Source organism: Propithecus coquereli, unplaced genomic scaffold (assembly GCF_000956105.1).
Source record: "Propithecus coquereli isolate 6110/MARCELLA unplaced genomic scaffold, Pcoq_1.0 Scaffold229, whole genome shotgun sequence".
Taxonomy (NCBI): Eukaryota; Metazoa; Chordata; class Mammalia; order Primates; family Indriidae; genus Propithecus; species Propithecus coquereli.
The window spans coordinates 390,562-408,783 of NW_012147830.1; the positions used below are offsets into that span (position 1 = coordinate 390,562).

The following is an 18,222-nucleotide window of genomic DNA, read 5'->3' on the forward strand; positions in this document are numbered from 1 at the left end:
CCCGCCGCGGGGCCCCCAGCCGCCGCCGCCGCCGCCACCCCGGGGGCTCGGGCCGCCTGTTGCTGGCGGAGCGGCGGCGGGGGCGGGCATGCCGGGCGGTGGCGGGGGGCCCTCGGCGGCGCTGCGGGAGCAGGAGCGGGTGTATGAGTGGTTCGGGCTGGTGCTGGGCTCGGCGCAGCGCCTGGAATTCATGTGTGGGCTCCTGGACCTGTGCAACCCGCTGGAGCTGCGCTTCCTCGGCTCGTGCCTGGAGGACCTGGCGCGCAAGGACTACCATTACCTGCGCGACTCGGAGGCCAAGGCCAACGGCCTCTCGGACCCAGGGCCGCTGGCCGACTTCCGAGAGCCCGCTGTGCGCTCGCGCCTCATCGTCTACCTGGCGTTGCTGGGCTCGGAGAACCGAGAGGCCGCCGGCCGCCTGCACCGCCTCCTGCCCCAGGTGGACTCGGTGCTCAAAAGCCTGCGCGCGGCCCGGGGCGAGGGCTCGCGGGGCTGCGCGGAAGGCGAGGACGGCGACGGCGAGCAGGACGCCGAGAAGGACTGCTCCGGCCCGGAAGGCAGCGGCGCCGAGCCTCGGGCCGGTGGCGGACTCGGCTTCAGGGCCCAAGAGGAACTGCTGCTGCTCTTCACCATGGCCTCGCTGCACCCGGCTTTCTCCTTCCACCAGCGGGTCACCCTGAGGGAGCACCTGGAGAGGCTCCGCACCGCGCTCCGCGGGGGCCCCGAGGACGCAGAGGTGGAGGTGCAGCCCTGCAAGTTTGCCGGCTCCAGGGCCCAGGTAAGGCGCGCGGAGCCTCGCAGGACTCGGTGCGGTCACCGTCCCAGTGGGCTCCGCGGTCTCGCTCTCGGACGCCCCTTGACCGAGCCCCAGCCCAGCGCAGGTGGCTCGGAATCCCCCCACCCGCCGCGGCTCCAAGCCAGGAGTACTCTTCTTCGTTTTGCTGGGCCGCTCAGTTCCATTCCCCCACCCCCCCACCCCATGCACACGCAGCCACCCGCCATAACAGAATGCTCTAGAAGTCTCTTCCGTGGCATGGAGCTCCCAGCCCGGGGTTCCTCTTGGATGAAGCGTCTCGGGACATTTTTGGCTTTGAGCATCTCTCAGCACTAGTTGCGGGGGGAAAGCGAAGCGCTAGAGGAACCTGTCTGTTAGACGCAGTCAAGCCTCGGGCAGCGCCGTCCCTTTCTGGCCGACCCGCGCTCTGCTTACACGTCGCAGAGCCCTGCCTTCTCCTGAGGTGTCCTAAACATGCGCTCCCGGCGTGCTGCCCTAGTCTTTGGCTCAGAAGGACTTTTTTGCTCAGTGTGTGCCTGAGTTGAAAGGGGTCGTATAGGTCTTTGGGCCCCTGCTGAGAGAGGTGGGTGTTCCCAGAAGAAATCTGATGTGGCGACTTGCAACTTGACTGGGCTAAGTAGCAACGCAGGTTGTCTGGGTAAAGAGCCCTCTCCTAGGGCGGCCTGGCTGTGCTCTTTACCTCCGACATACTCAGCTTTCTAACGGGCTCGATTCGTGCCTGCGGATTTGGGTCCGGGATATTTGTTGGGCCTTTATACATTAATGTTGTCTAAAAGAGTTATTTAAACACCAAGATGTAGTAGATGAGAATCCAGATGAGCCACTTGTCGCAAACGTTAAAGATAAATTTTTATACAGCCATGAAAGCAGTTTAATAATTTAGGTCCAATAAAGTCTTTGAGGAGAACTTCTTAATGGAGGAGGTGGAGTAGGGTTCGGTTAGAGTTAAAACTATGTACAATAAGAGATTATTTTTATGGATCACAGTCTTTTGAAAGGTATTGATTTGGATTCCATGCTTTTCAATTTTGGTGATCTCCAGGACGATATAGTGGAAAAGGGGATTTCCCCCCTCCTTTCTTGAAAGTTAATTCAGCTTGCATATCTGCTGTGATTCAGTACTAGAACGAAAATCGGGCATTGTATTTCACTAATGACTGTGTGGACTCACCATGGAATCAAGGAATTTGGGGGCTGGAAGGAATTAAGAGATAATCTGGGCTGAAACCTTCTTTTTAAAACGAGGCTTCCGTGAAGAGTCTTATGTTTCAGGACGTGTTTTATCGAACTCAGATGTAATGCTAGTACCCAGCATTTTCTTAGTTTAAAATTTTATTATGTTCCAGTACCTATTTACTATTAGCATGTAAGTGTGTGGAGTGATGGTAAAAGCCCTTTCCACCCTTCAGCCTACTCATTAAAATATTTCCCACAAGTCCTGTATGCTGCACAGCCATTAATCGAGAGAAGAAAGCACAAATTCAGGAACAATGCTTAAATATTTTTTAAATGTTCTTATAATAGCATATATTATAAAGGTAATCTTAAATTGTAGGTCTAAAGGAAATGTCCCACAATGGAACAGCTTATATCATTCCATTCATACTATTCCAACGAGGATACCCAATTTCTGCTTTTAACTGCTGGGAGTCTTTTTTCCTTTTTCTTTTTGTAAATTTTGCTTTTAATGGGAGTGTTGAAAGGCAGCTAGACGAAGGGGAGGGATGCGTGCAAACCAGAGCAATGAGATTTTTATCTTGACTGCAGTGCGTGGCCTTTTGTGGCCAACAGTGAGTGCTGGGAGGAGTGGACAGAGTGAGGTTGGGCATCTTGCCATTAATTTCAGCACGTCATTACTTCTCAGGAAGTGCCCTGTGCTGTGGCCATCTATCGAAGTAGGGAAATAAGTCATAGGGGGTACGTATACTACAGGTGACACTGAAGGCTATTTCTAGACACTTGGTGTGGGGAACTTTTTTCTCCAGTAGTAGTTTAGGGTTACCATAACATTTACGTCGCATTAAATTGTTATGACCCCGTATTTTCTGCTGATTAGAGGGGCCTTTGAGTCCCCAGGTGTGGCTTGTTCTGGCCTTGAAGACAGTTTAGCGGGTCTGGTTGCTTCCGGGCTGTCAGTCCAGAGGCCGATGCGGGTGGGCTGATTTAAATCCTGATTCTCTGCAGTCCAAGTTCCTCGGCCTTCCGCCGCTGAGGTGCATCCGGGGAGGGAGTGCCCACCTCCGAGTCTCCAGGAAGGAGCCCAGAGCTCGCGCGTCCCTCGCGTGGAGGCGACGCGACCCGCCTCAAAGCCCCCGTGGTCACGCGCTGCCGCGGTCGAGCAGACGGCGATTTGGGGCCGGTCCCGCGGGGCTCCTCCCCTCCGCCGCCCTGCAAGATGGCGGCCACGCTCGCCGCCCACGTGACTGGCGCGCCGGCCCCGCCCCCGGAGGGCGCCCTCTGAGCTTCAGCGGGAGGAGGCTAGGGCGCCGGGCTGGCGTTGGAGAGTTAGTGCCAGAGCCGAGAACCACGTGGATTGTGCATTTTGGGGGTGCGTGGCCGTGACGACAACCCCGGGAAAGGGGAAATTCGCGTGGCTGCATTTTATTGACCCGGAAGTAACCTTTTAGATCCAGTATGCAACTTTTTAATTGCTTGGGAATCATTCTTTTTCTTGCTGCTGTCTAAATGAAGCTTTGTGGTGCTCCCTCGTATTTTCATCCATATTAAATGAATAATGTGAATAATTTTCTTTTCTATTAAAACAAGAGTATACTAGCCGAGAATAGTGTTGCTGGCTTTCGCAAGACTTATCCAATGCCTAATAGGAATCAGCCTCTTAGGGAAAAGAAAATTAAACTAATGACGTTTACAGGTAGAACATGTGCTTAAATGCCAATTTTACATTAATTATATGTCTTGAAGTTGACCGGGTGCAACACCTATTAGTGATGTACTATAGTTAATGTTAATAGTTGAAGTGACAGGTCCACAAATTGCCACTAAAATAATACTTATTAGGTCACGTTGGAAAAACAAAGGAAGATTCAACAGGTATGTTTTTTCTTTTAAAAGTAATATTTCCAGAGTTTTTCTTTGTGATTTGGATGATTTTATAATAAATGTTAAATTGAGTTACAGCTTGAATGTTGGCATTCCTTTTAGGGGGCTTGTGCATAAATCTCACAGGAACTACCAGTAACTTGCATATAATTCAACAAATAGGACAGTAAGTGAAAGCACTCATTAACAGTGTCCTAGGAAATGATTGATGTAGCTGTGTGTTACAGAGTTACAGACTACATATATAGCATACATGGCCGAAAACACCAGGTTTTAAAAATGGGTCTTTTCTTATTATTAGGAAACCAAACTATAAATTGTGCATTAGCAACAAAAAACCTGCAGAAGTATTTTTAAGTGATGCTAGTTTTGTTGCTGTTTCATTGAAGAGGCTAGAAGCAAGGCAGGCAAGCTTCCTATGTTTGCAGGCCTAAAGACATTTTTTAACTGTTCATGAAAATGGATATTCTAATTTTGGAGGTTTAACCCCCAACTAGCAACACAAAGGTGTAAGAAGCAAAAAAATGCATAGACTATCATAGTAGTGATTAGTGGTTTATATTGTTGGTATGGCCATTCTCTGTTGTTTTATTTGTGTTTTCAGGATCCTCAGAGTTTAGTTCCTTGTCAAATAGTAATATTTGAATGAAATAAAATGTAAACTTTTCATATTAAGACACACAGTTATCTTGTGTCTTACAGTGTCATTTGAACTCTCAAAACATATTTGAACTCAGTACCATTTGAACTCACAAAAATGAAGTGGCCAGGTCCTTATTAAAATTAGTTGTTAGTAAAAAAAAAAAAAAAAAAAAAAAAAAAAAAGGAAAAGAAACCTTGTAAAATTGTTACTGTTTCATAGCTTAGGTTAGTTAGCTATATTGTACTTGGTAGACCAAATACTTTGACTCATTTTCAAATACAGATAATGTATTGATGGTATTTTCAAGGAGTTTTAACATAAGTGATGCTATTTCAAGATAACTTGAATGTGTATGTGGCAGCCAGAATCCTAGTGAGAGAGCAGCTGACTTAAATGAGAGGGAAAAGATTGGTTGTCAGGATTTCAGTTGTTCTTGTATTAGGCACTAAAAAGATGCTTTTAAAAAATGACTTTTAAAAAGAACATTTCTAATGCTCACTGATAATAAATATGTTTATTTAATTTGTTGGGATAGTTGATATTTTAAAGTGAATAGTGTCATTGGGCAGTGGGTGCTGCCTGAGGCTTTCCTCACTTAAAAGTCAGGCATAATAACAGTACTTATACCTTGTTGGGAGTGTTAGAGTTTAGTGACGGAGTACTCACAGAATAAGTGCCTGGCGCATAGTCTTCAATAAATGTTAGCAATTATGGGTACAAGTTCAGCCTTGAGTGGAAGGTGGTGGTATAGGAGTGGTTACAGCATCTCACAGATTGAGAGTGCAGTCTTTCTTGGGAAATTTTAGGTTGGTCTGGCTGCAGCAAAAAGTAAAAATTCAGTTATAAAAGCCTTTTGGAAGAGGCTTTTTAGACTACCAGAGTTAAGTAGTGATTGTGTTAGTAGCATATAATCACTAAAATATTGAGTATCCTTCCCCAGTTACATTTTTCTGAGCAGTGATTTTCTCAGGTAAGAACTTGGAAAAAGTCTCATTCAGGAAGAGGGGAGTGGGTGTTGGATGTGGAGAGGAAACACGTTCTTTTCCTCAAGTTAACTAAAATCTATCTGTGTCTGTACATACAGTCTGCCCTCTGTGTCCGTGGGTTCTGCATCCATGAATTCAATCAACCTTGTATCAAAAATATTTGAAAAAAAATTGTACTGAATGAACATAGAGACTTTTTTGTCAACATTCCCTAAACAGTACAGTATAACATAGCATTTACATTTTATTAGGTATCATAAGTAATCTAGAGATATTTAAAGTATACAGAAGAATGTACACAGGTTATATGCAAATACTCCGTCATTTTATATCAGGGACTTTAGCTTCCTTGGATTTTGGGGTGTATGAGGGAGGTCCTGGAACCAATCACCCATGGATACTGAGGACCAACTGCGCATATATATATATATATATATATATATATATATAATCTTTCTATACACATTTTTCTTTATGCTTTTTGATTTTCTTCGTGAGAAGGGGACAAGAAAGTGTGTGGTAGAGGCCATCAAAAGGCCTTGAAGAATGATAGCCATGTTTAGTAGAGCACTAGACTGGGAGGCTTAAGTTCCAGCCCTGTCAGTAGCCCAATGATGTGAAGCAGGGCATTTAAATCCCTGAATGTCAATCTTATCTGTAAAATGGGGATAATAACTTCCTTTTGAGGTTGTGGTGATTGAATTAATGAGATAAGATGGACAGTAATTCACATACTGTCTTGAGCATGAATTCTCTCAGAATAGTTCTCAATGCATTTTTCTTCCCCTCTAAGATACAACGTCCAGACTGTTTTTGGGAATGTGTTTTCTTTTTTTCACATAATACAAATTCTTACAGTGGAGTACTTTTTGTATTTTCTGTTACCATACCTGTAAATAGATTGATGTTCAGGAAGGATGCATAATTGAAGAGGTGGTATTTGAAACACATTTACTTGGAACAGTTATATTTTTATTAGTACTTAATTATAAAGATCTGGTATGCTACAGGTAAACCTAAAGGATGATGTTCTCTGGGTGACAAGTTATTAAAATACATATTTTTCCCATGTTGGATTTAGGGATAATAGAGAAAATACATATTTTGAATTTAGATTATCATTAACTCCTTGCAACTTTAAAATCTACTTAAATTTATCCATTTTTCACATTTAGCCAGAAAACTTCTATAATTTCAAGCTATTTTGCAGTTTTAAGTGCCGTAATTCTTTGTTAGTTCAGAGCACAGACTGGAATCCATGGATAATTAGGGAACATTTTAATGTCTTTTTTAATAAAAGCTATTAAATTGGCTAATTTTTTTAGCTTATTTAATATATTTGTTTTTCCTTGAGAAATGTTAAGCTAAAATTTAAAAAGAGAGAAACAAAAACGCCCACACTACTACTCTCAAAGCAGACTGAACTTTAATTTTATTGACTATGTTTTTTGTTATGAAGGACTGTGTGTAACAGTACTTCTTTTACTTACAGAGAATTCTTTGTCACAAAAGCCTCATTCATCCACTAACTTTTTTTGGTTCCTATCTATGTAAACAGTCAATCTAGAAGGGAAGTGCCTAATCAGGTGTTTATGTTACAGGTGGCTGGGCTGGAGGTAGTCCGTTTCCTTCTGTTCTTCCTATGCTCCAGGGAACATTTGACCTTTAATTCCTTTCTAAATGTCTTAGCGCATTAGAAGTGTTTTATGCTCATTCAAGAAGTAATTTATTTGAGGTCAGATTTAGATTTTGAAAAGGTCATTTTGGCAAGTTATTTAGTCTTTCCAAGCTCCAGAGTGCCCAGTATAAAATAGGGATATCACTCCCATCTACTTCATTTAACTGTTGTGTGAATGTGATAACATACGTGAAAATGCTTGGTAAACAACAGCACGCTATATGTATTATTCGGAGAGTGATTAGCACAATTCGGTTGCAGTGGATGAATAGAAATGACATTTAGAGAGATAGTAGGGGTTGGGTTACATATAGGGCCTTGAAGGTCATATTAAAGGAATAAGTTGTCAGCAGGTTGCAGTGGGAGCCAGTGAAAATTTGTGTGTGCCTATAATATGTATCTCACTCTGAATGTCAGCTGTCACTTTAAAGTTAATCTGTATAAAAAGAATTTATCATTGTTTTTCTTTTTGTTTTGTTTTTTGTTTTTTTTTAAAGTTCCATACTCCTCGGTTCTCTCAGTGGTACCAGTATACTCTGGTCACCATAATTTGCTTGATAACCTTAGTCATCATCTCTCATCATAACCTGAATCCACCCTTTCCTTATCCTTGCCTGACACCATTCTCTTTTGGGACTTTATGCTTAGACTTTTACAGTAGCCTAACTGATTGCCCTGCTTTCAGCCTTTTCACGTCTTATCTTTTGGATACTACTGCCAGATACATATTTTTAAAGCAATGTTTAATCATATTACACTTTATTTCAGTGACCAATGGACCCTGACCTCTATTAGGTCTTTGGACTCAAAATCTCTCTTGCCCACTCATTCTTCACGTATCCTGCCTTTCATTCAAGGCTATGCTCATGCCATCACCTCTTGCATAATGTTCTCTGGAATTGTCCTTGTGGCAGTCTTATTATAAAAGATTCTTTGCAGCTGCTGAATTGAAGTAGCATGTATATTATAATTTTGTATATTATAATTTTGGAACTTCTGTGCTTCTTGGTATTATTAACACTTAAAGTTGACCCTCTCTACTAGATTTTAAGTTCCCCAAAGCCTCTGGCATTGTGCCTCATTTTTTTTGTCAACATTGCATGTGTCATAATTGCTCAGTCATAATTTCCTGTGCTTAGGCTTTTCAAATGCAGCTTTGAAAAATACACTTAGTCTTAAAGCAATATATCGTATTGGTTTCAGGCAGTGATTTTGTCTTATTTTGAATTATACTTACCAGATATGTACTACATAAAAATATTTGCAGCTATATAGGATAGGCACAATTGTCGAAATAATAAAAGGAATTGTTTCTTTAGATAAAAAGTGTGGAACCAATAATATAGTTTTGAACTGAATCTTCAATGGGTGTGTGCTGAATAGTTGTGCTTATTAAATACTCTCTCAAAATAAGACTATTCTCTAAGTTAATTATACTTTTATGTAGTGGGTGCATAAATTGGTGCAAACCTAGCAATGATGTTTCAATAGAATGGAAAAATCATATTACAAACTATTATTGTTTGGTTAATTGACTCTAGTGAGTCTCTAGTGTTTGATCTCAATTTATAATTTACTTGAGGGACGGTATGAGTCAGCTATAGAGTTGGGATACTACCTTGCTTGTGATTAGAAAGTTAAAAACGTACTTTGGTCACTGAAGTGAGCATTCTGTAATGTAAATATCATGGACTGTTTGTGTGTCTTGTTAGGAATGTCTAAATTGGGATAATTTCCTGAAGTATAATTGATTTTTGTTTTGGATATCAAATGATTGAAATTCAGTAGTGGGTCCTGTAAGGCTACAGTCCCCAACCCCCAGGCCACCAACTGGTACTGGTTGGTTCCTACTGTTAGGAACCAGGCCACACAGCAGGAGGTGAGTGGCCAGCAAATGAAGCTTCATCTGTATTTACAGCCACTCCCCATTGGTGGCTTCACTGGCATAAGCTCCGCCTCCTGTCAGATCAGCAGCAGCGTTAGATTCTCATAGGAGCAAGAACCCTACTGTAAACTGTGGAAGCCCTTCTCTGGATCCTATACCATTGTCATTTTGTGATCCAGTACAGAGTATGTATTTTTCACCAGTCCACCTATCAACTAACAGATGGTACTATTTAGGTTGAAATAACGGAAGCATGGAGAGAGGGTTTTTTTCTCTTTTAGAGACAGGGTCTTGCTCTGTGGCCCAGGCTGGAGTGCACTGGCAATCATAGCTCACTGTAACTTCAAGGATTCAAGCAATCCTCCTGCCTAGCCTCCTAGATAGCTGGGACTACAGGCACATGCCACCACACCTGGCTAATTTTTTTATTTTTTGTAGAGACAGGGTCTCACTATGTTGCCCAAGCTGCTCTCAAACTCCTTGGCCTCAGGTGATCATCCCACCTTAGCCTCTTTGTAAAGTGCTGGGATTTATAGGCATGAGCCACCAAGCTGGGCCGTGAAGAGAGTTTTTTGTTTTTTTTTTTGAGACAAGAGTCTCACTGTGTTGCCCGGGCTAGAGTGCCGTGGCGTCAGGCTAGCTCACAGCAACCTCAAACTCCTAGGCTCAAGAGATCCTCCTGCCTCAGCCTCCCAAGTAGCTGGGACTACAGGCATGCACCACCATGCCTGACTAATTTTTTCTGTATATTTTTAGTTGTCCAATTAATTTCTTTCTATTTTTAGTAGAGACAGGGTCTCGCTCTTGCTCAGGCTGGTTGACCTTTTTAATTACCATCTCTCACAGTTTTGTGGGTGAGGAATTTAGGCAGATAACAATCACGAAAGAGCTTGTCTCTGCTCTAGGGTGTCTGGAGACGCAGCTGGGGCTTGGAAGGCCTCTCTGGACCCCTCTCCTCTCTCTATGTGGTCTCTTAAGAGTAGCCGCTTGGAGGAGAGCTGCACTTCGTATGTGGTGGCCCAGGTGTCCAGGAGGCCCAGGCTGAGGCATCTTAGGACCTAATCTCAGCGGCACATCACTCCCTTCACAGTCTAAAGCCAGCCCAGATCCACTGGGTAGGGAATTAGTTTCCATCTTTCAGTGGGAAGAATATCAAAGAATTTTTAGCTATCTTTACCACAGAAGCTTAATAGAATGTTGTTATAAACCAATGTTAATTTTCTGGGTCTCATTTGACAAGTGTGAAAACTTCGAAAGAAGTTGGTAAATTTAGTTTAAAGAAAAAGCTAAGAAACTCTTACTGCTTGTTTTTATATTGAGAATGTCTTGGCATTTTTTAAATTTATAGTCTACATCAAGGAACTAGTGGAACCATACAATATTGTTAGATGAGTTGAAATAAACTCCATCTACAGTTTGACCTTTGTTAACAAAATAGAATGAGGTAAGTGTGACCTTTATTATAATATAATGGTATATTTTCACACAAAGGTTTTTTTAGGACTGTCCAGGCACTTGAGTATTTCACAAGGTTCCCACATTTAAGAAATCTCAAGTATGTAATTGTGATGGATCCCAGTGCATGAAAGTTAGATCTGAGGGATCTCTGGCAAAACTCTCTAGACCACCCGAATCACACGTTATGCATGGATCTGTGCTAACCAGTAACTTTTAAAGGACACGAGCCATGGGACAGAGAAAGCTGTACCTCATGGAAGTTAAAAAAGGAGAAGCCGGCACATGCATGCTAAGGTTCTTTGTGTGCTTGTTCATGTTTTTGCAGTCTTAGAATTTTTAAACTGTCTTGATCCAAGCAGAGAAAAATTCTCCACTTTTCACATGGTCCTGACTTTTTCTTCTAACTATTCTTTGTAAAATGCTGACTCTGGTGCATCATCTGTACTACATTTTCGTTGGAATCCGAACTAAATAGAAAAAGTTGGTGTAATTCCTATCTATACAATTTCATTAAACCAGCAGTTCTCAGATCTCTTTTTTTTTTTTTGAGACAGAGTCTCACTCTGTTGCCCTGGCTAGAGTGAGTGCCATGGCATCAGCCTAGCTCACAGCAACCTCAAACTGCTGGGCCCAAGAGATCCTCCTGCCTCAGCCTCCCGAGTAGCTGGGACTACAGGCATGCACCACCATGCCCGGCTAGCTTTTTCTATATATTTTTAGTTGTCCAATTAATTTCTTTCTATTTTTTTTTTAGTAGAGACGGGGTCTCGCTCTTGCTCAGGCTGGTGTCGAACTCCTGAGCTCAAACAATCTGCCCGCCTCGGCCTCCCAGAGAGCTAGGCTTATAGGCGTGAGCCACCGCGCCCGGCCTCTACTTTGTTTATGAATTTGACTACTCTAGGTAACTCATATGTGGAATCATACGCCATTTGTCCTTTTGTGTCTGGCTTATTTCACTTAATATACTGTCAAGATTCATCCAAATCATGTATCAGGATTTCATTCTTTTTTGAGGCTGAATAATATACAACTGTATGTATATACCACGTTTTGTTCATTTGTTGATGGACTTTTTAGTTGTTTCCACCTTGTGGCTATTGCAAATAATGCTGCTAGGAACATTGGTATTCAAGTCTCTGTTTTCAGTTCTTTTGAATATATACGTAGAAGTGTAATGGCTGGGTCATACAGTAATTCTCTGTTTAAATTTTTGAGGAACTGCCATACTGTCTTCCACATTGACTGCACCGTTTTACATTCCCGCCATCAATGCACAAGGGTTCCATCTTCACTTTCTTGCTAACACTTCTTTTCTGTTTTTGATAATGGCCATCCTAATAGGCGCGAAGTGGTATCACATTTTGATTTGCATTTCACTAATGAAAACTCTAGGCCGGGCGCAGTGGCTCACGCCTGTAATCCTAGCACTCTGGGAGGCCGAAGCGGGTGGATCGCTCAAGGTCAGGAGTTCGAGAGCAGCCTGAGCAAGAGTGAGACCCCGTCTCTAGTAAAAATAGAAAGAAATTATTTGGACAACTAAAAATATATGTATAGAAAAAATTAGCTGGGCATGGTGGCGCATGCCTGTAGTCCCAGCTACTTGGGAGGCCGAGGCAGGAGGCTCACTTGAGCCCAGGAGTTTGAGGTTGCTGTGAGCTAGGCTGACCCCACAGCACTCTGGCCCGGACAACAGAGTGAGACTCTGTCTCAAAAAAAAAAAAAAACAAAAAACCAGACTTGTTTTTTGCACATTTTGTATTTATTTATACTTGAAAGTTTTATTTTAAATTTATGAACCACGTATGAGTATCAAAGAAAAATATTCCCCTATAAGAAATGGTTGACCCATTCAATTAAACTTCTTCCAGTTGACACAGCTATTTGAAAAGATTGGAGTGATTTATTTCTTGATTTTTGAAGTATTTACAGCAATGTTAAATTTTTGAGAAGCAAAATCTCTCCTAGGCAAATGTGGTTTTACTACTTTGTAATAAAAGTTTATCTCGTCTGAGTTAGGATATACATGATTTTATTAAAAAAAATTGTATCCGTATATTTAAAAATCACTAATATCAAAAATTAGTAAATGCCATCGTGCTAAATGTTTGAAAATTTGCATGTTGACTGAACGGACCTGTGCCTCCCCTATGTAGACATCTTTATTTTCTTGACTGTCTAGAGGAAGACAGAGAACAAGGCTGAAGCTTGTAGCTCCGGAGAGTGTCTAATGTGGTGCTTTGTTCTCAGAGTAAAGCTGTCAATGGTAACCCGTACTCATTGTCAGACAGCACAACAAAGTATTTTTAGATTGAGATTCTTGGGTAATTTAGGATCTTCTGTTTGCCTCATTTCTTTACACAATTAAAACAATCAATATATTTATTGCAGGTTTGTAAAATTTTAATTGGTTCTTGAAACTGAGCTGATTTTGTTACGTTTTCAGATTCCGAACATGAAGGGGGATAAGGTGTGAATTGTGATAGAAAGGTGACATTAGGCTGTTTTATTTTTTGCCTTGACCAGCATGTTGCAGTTACAGTTCATATGTGACAGTGCTTGACTTCTGGAGATCTGTGTGTAAGTCTGGCAAGACCTTTATTACTCCAAGCAGCAGATCTGGGAGTCCAGCTCACTCCAGTTCACTAGTGGATTGGCTGGGCAAACTTAGTTCGGTTTAGAGCACCAGTTGCTGTTAGATTACTTAACTTTAAACTCACTGTCCATACACATTCTTGTTTAGAAAAATTTGGCATGTATTGATGATATCTTTTGTAAAACTTTTTCCTAACACAGAATATTTTTACACTGTCACTAAAACCAATGTAAAAATTGTGTAATGATTAATATAAAAAATACAAACGTCCTTACGTGTGGTGGGTTAGTGTAAAGGGTACCATTTATTATATATGTTCTTTTGATTCTGGTTCATTATAGCACAGAATTGACATCATTGGCAACTCTGAATAATTATGTGCAATTTTTTATCTCCCAAGAAAACTGGGACAGTGAATAATAGAGTATTACTGTTGAATAAAAATATTGATGATTCCTCTTTTATTTGCTGCTCTGACATTTTGTGCCTTTCTGCACTTTGTGTGCCGTCACCTGTTTGATCTCTAAAAATTGCCACTAAAATGGTTGTTTATTAAAACTGGAAGACTTGAGTCTGGCTTATTTTTATGGGATTCATTACTCTTAATCTGTGGTGTAGATTAACATGTCCCTCTCTTTCTCCTCTAGAACGACTCTGCTCATGGTGATTATGTGCAAAGTAATGAGACCAGTTTAACAGAACAAGCCCCAATACCTCAGGATGGACTTACTGTGGCCCCTCATAGGGCTCAGCGAGAAGGTATGCTGTATTTTTTAAAACTTAAAGCATTAATGCATCATAAGATTGTAGGGTACTATTTATACTGATTAACTCTTAACTTCACTCCCGTTTTTGGAGTAGAGTAATTCTGCTGGCGGTCCAAGGTTTTGCTCAAAAGCCAGTCCTCCCAGTTTTGCCCATCTGCATTCTGGACTCCTGCTCCGTAGCCCTGGGCTTGTCGTAGCATGCACTCATTTGGTCTGCCTTTTGTAGTTGGTTTTCTTGGCTGTATCTTTAACTTGGTTGTATGCATACTTCTAGAGGGCAAAGACCTTATCTTATTCCGGAAGTATTTAGAATAGTGCTTTATCTGTTGAATGAGCTCAGTGTCTACTGAAAAAGTAAATTTCACAGAAGTTCACTGTAAGAGTAAATAAATTCCTTACAAATCCATTCTTCCTGCAATACAGTTTTTAAGGGGGTCGTCATAGGGGAATGAAAGATCATTGCCATCTGAAAAGAAACAAGTTTGGATAGTCTCTTCTCTTTTCATTTGGAGAATCCATTAACCCGTGTTGGGAGAAGAATTGAAATGGAAAATGTAGACTGCCATCTAGGCTTTAGAAGAGCCAAAGATATTTGATAAGCATCACACTCAGTTATAACAATTTCGAAATTATGTCTCCGTTTAGTCCCAATAATAATCTTTTTTGTTTAATACATTTTTCCTCACAGAGGAAAAATAGGTCTGTTTACTGTTGAAGTTTACATAGTGACCACTTCAGTTCAAGACTATCACGGTACTCCTGTGTCTCCAACTAAACTACTCTAATCGTAGACTACTTCACCTGAGCTCACTGGACACATGCGTAACCTATGGCAGAGTTTGGTTTTACAATGAAGGTCCCTTTTGTTTTATAAAAATATTTTAGAAGAACATAAAGATTGTATCAAAATGCTAACAGTTAACTGTAAGGTGGTACTGTAGATGATTTTTCTTACATTCCTAACTTTTTAAAAGGTGTATGTAATACATGCTTTTTAGTTTTAATTTATGGGAGTTGGAGGCACTCCCAAGCTCAGCCATCCCTCGCCATGCACTCTCTCATCTTGTCTTGATTCTGGTAGACCAGACTAGATATAACTTGAAATCAAAGCTGAAGCTGCAGCCGTGTTCCTGTATCCTGTGATGCCTTTCTGCTAAGCTAAACTGGGATCTGACCCAAAAAACCCCAAGATCCCCACTCTTAGGCCCAGTGATTTGCAGAAGTAGAGCTGGTTTATTTTTTCTGAACATAGATTAGTTCAAAAGGTTTTTCCTTAATAGCCTCATCCTTTAAATAATTTAATGTAACAGCTTTTGGAAACAGCAGACCCTCCCATCCCACTTTGGCCTTTGTACTGTTGCACTGAGGTACAGGTTTCTCGCCTGGCTTCTGAGATTTTTCTTTCATTTCTGTCGTCAACATTTCTGGCCCAAAAGGGGAAATTGGCAGACCACCAAATACTCTATATTTGGAAAGTTGGCACAAAATGATGGTGATGGTATGGTATGTCCTTTGTCTAGTATGAAAGTCTGTTTCCCTGCATATTTCTGTGTCTTATGCTTCATACCTTCTTGTTGCCCACCTTCCATGGTCTTTAACAATCTTATTTCCTCCTCTATACTTTTCATCACTTTGTATATTCTACTCCACCTGTTTTTGCTTCTTCCTCTAAGGCAAAAATGAGCAAACTGCCCTTTTCCCCATCCCTACTCCCTTGAATCCAACAGTGTGACCCATCCTACTGTGTTGAGTTACATGGCTAACCTCTTCCCTGTGACCTTTGTCATAGTCATTATTAGCAGGCTCGTTACTATGTAAGTACTGTTTCTTCTATTTATACCCTGAGCAACAGTCTCCTTAAGTCCTTACGTTACACTCAGTAGATTAGCTCTTTTCAAATTGGCTCTTTTTCAATTTGATTTATTTACTAAGGTGATACTTTTATAAAAGAAGGTGCAAAATGAGGAGTTGGGGGATTTGTATGTTTGCTTACCTCATGAACAAACTGATCGGTTCAGAATAATTGTTTTTAAGTTTAATAGGATTTATGTCCACTATTTTCTCCCTGTAATAAATTGTAAAAAATTTTGCTACAGTGAACCTTCATAGTTTCTTACAGTGTTCAGTTTGTATTTACCATTATATGGTATTGAGGGTCACATTTGAGAAAAACAGTTTTTACATACCCAGTTAGAAATTTTTATCAGCTTGCTATGTTACTTTTGAGTAGGATTTATTTTTGGATTAATACATTAACTGTCATGTCAGTTGTGTTTAACTCACTCAAGGTTTGAACCCGGGGCCTTGTGAAGTATGTGTAACTCACAGGTCTCTTCACCTTGGGAGCCTAAAAAATAACAAAGTTTTCATTAAATTAGAAAGGATCATTTTTTTTTCAAAGTTTTTATTCTATTTTCATAATAAAACACTGTGGCCCCCAGGAAAAGTTTTTTTTTCTAATGTGGCAGTCACATGTTAAAAATAAAACTAGATATTTTCTGCTTTATACCTAGTATGTATAGATAATTGAACAAACCAGATTTTTAGTTGATCCTAAAGTGCTATATTCGTGGTAATCTGAATAACAATTTTAAAGATTATCATTTAGAAAAATATCTTCAGTGCAAGCACCTTTTATTGTTTTTTAAATCTTTGGTGTTAGCAGATTGCTTGAAACTACTTAGGTGATCAGCATGTTGAATGGCTATAGAAAAAATTACTACATGGGTACATTGCTGTGCTGCCGGTGTTTTTTTTAATTTCATGATTTAAAACCAGTAGTAAAGATGAAAGTATTAAATAATCAGCTTAATTGTTAAGTATTCTTCAAATTTTAGGGTTACTTCAGGTTACTGAAATATGTATCCAGTCTTTGTAGAAGTCAGAGTGTGTGTTTTTTCTTTCAGCTGTACACATTGAGAAGATAATGTTGAAAGGAGTCCAGAGAAAAAGGGCTGACAAATATTCGGAGTACACTTTCAAAGTAAGCTATTCTCAGCCACAAAAGATACTTCATATACACTATGTTAAGTGATCTTTGGAAAAAACTTACAGCAAGTTTGCTAATTTAAAGGAAAAAACTATATATATGCTTGTTTTAAATTAAGGCAATGTATTGTTTTTAGTATATAATGCATGGTTTGCAAAGTATTTTTGAAGTTGTATCTTATTAAAATTACTCTGGCTGTTTTATTAAAAATAAATAAGAGCCTTAGATTTAGGGAGACAGTTAAGATATAAGATGTATCTTTAAAAAGTAAAAGTAAAGCTTTTGTGCCAGTATTTTTAAAATCAAGATCAAAGGCATTGTCTTTCCTGGCATTGTTTTCCCTGGCATTTTTCTCTTCCTCTCCTTTCTCTGTGATGTTTTTATTCCCTGCCTTGTTGCCTTGTCTTCTTAGGTAACAGCTCTCCTGTCACCTGTCCTTCTGATCGACTGTAGAGCCCAGCTCTGATTCTGTCACTCCCAGGATAACACTTTCCATGTCTCCTTCTTACCCGTCAGCTGTAACATGATTCCTTGTCCACAGCTTCCTTATTCCTCCCTGCTTGGGCCCCCCTGTCTAGCCCTTTCTCCTCAAGTTGGACTGTACACACCCTGAAGCCAAGTGGAATGATGCCCCTCCAAAGGCATTTCTTGCCAAATTTTACCTGTACCTCTCTCATGGGAGTTATTTCTGATCCTCCAACAAAATGTTTTTGCCGTCTTCCGAGGTGTATACTACCCTCTTACTGCTCACAGATCTTTCCAGTAGATTATGCTCTCGTGGAGAGCAGGGATCTTCATCCTCTGCCATCCCACCATGTCTGACTTGCTCGGTACATCTGTTGAATGAGGTTCAGAACTCTGGCTTCTGCTTTGAGGAAGAAAGATCCTCATTTGGTGGGTTTCAGTCTTTATCTCCACGTGTCTCACTGTGGCACGTGTCTCAGTCTTTGCTCTCTGCGCTCATTCACGCTGTCCCCTTTCGCTGCTGGAAGTCACAGCTGTCCTTCCTGAAGGCCTTACTGTGCCCTCACCCAGAAAGCTCTTCCCCCAGACTGAGGAACAACCAGCTTCCAGCTGAGAAGCTCCCCCAGGTCCTTCTTGACCCCAGCTAATGTGTTCTCCCTACTCTTGTACCACGCCCTATTCATTTTCTTGGAGGTACCGATCACTTACAGAAATTCTTACATATTCATTTGCTTTCATCTGTCTCCTGTACTAAACTTTGAACTCAGCCAGCAGAGACTCTGATTGTTTTGTCCATTTTTGTGTCTCCTGACGCAAGAGTCGGAACAGTGCCTGACATAAGTAGCCATTCAGTGAACATTTGAATATTTAAAAATCATTTAAGAAGTATGCCAGTTAATAAA

General features: G+C 41.0%; 1 protein-coding gene across 1 annotated transcript in view; it reads left to right on the forward strand.

The window, feature by feature from the left end:
* Window positions 1-73: 73 nt before the first annotated feature.
* ZCCHC2 (zinc finger, CCHC domain containing 2) overlaps window positions 74-18,222 on the forward strand; it is a 55,278-nt gene continuing 37,129 nt past the window's right edge. Inside the window, exons 1-3 of the mRNA XM_012645290.1 lie at window positions 74-778; window positions 13,747-13,858; window positions 16,773-16,849. Coding sequence (XP_012500744.1) covers window positions 89-778; window positions 13,747-13,858; window positions 16,773-16,849 — 879 coding nt within the window. The 5' untranslated portion in view covers window positions 74-88. The remainder of the gene's footprint in view (window positions 779-13,746; window positions 13,859-16,772; window positions 16,850-18,222) is intronic.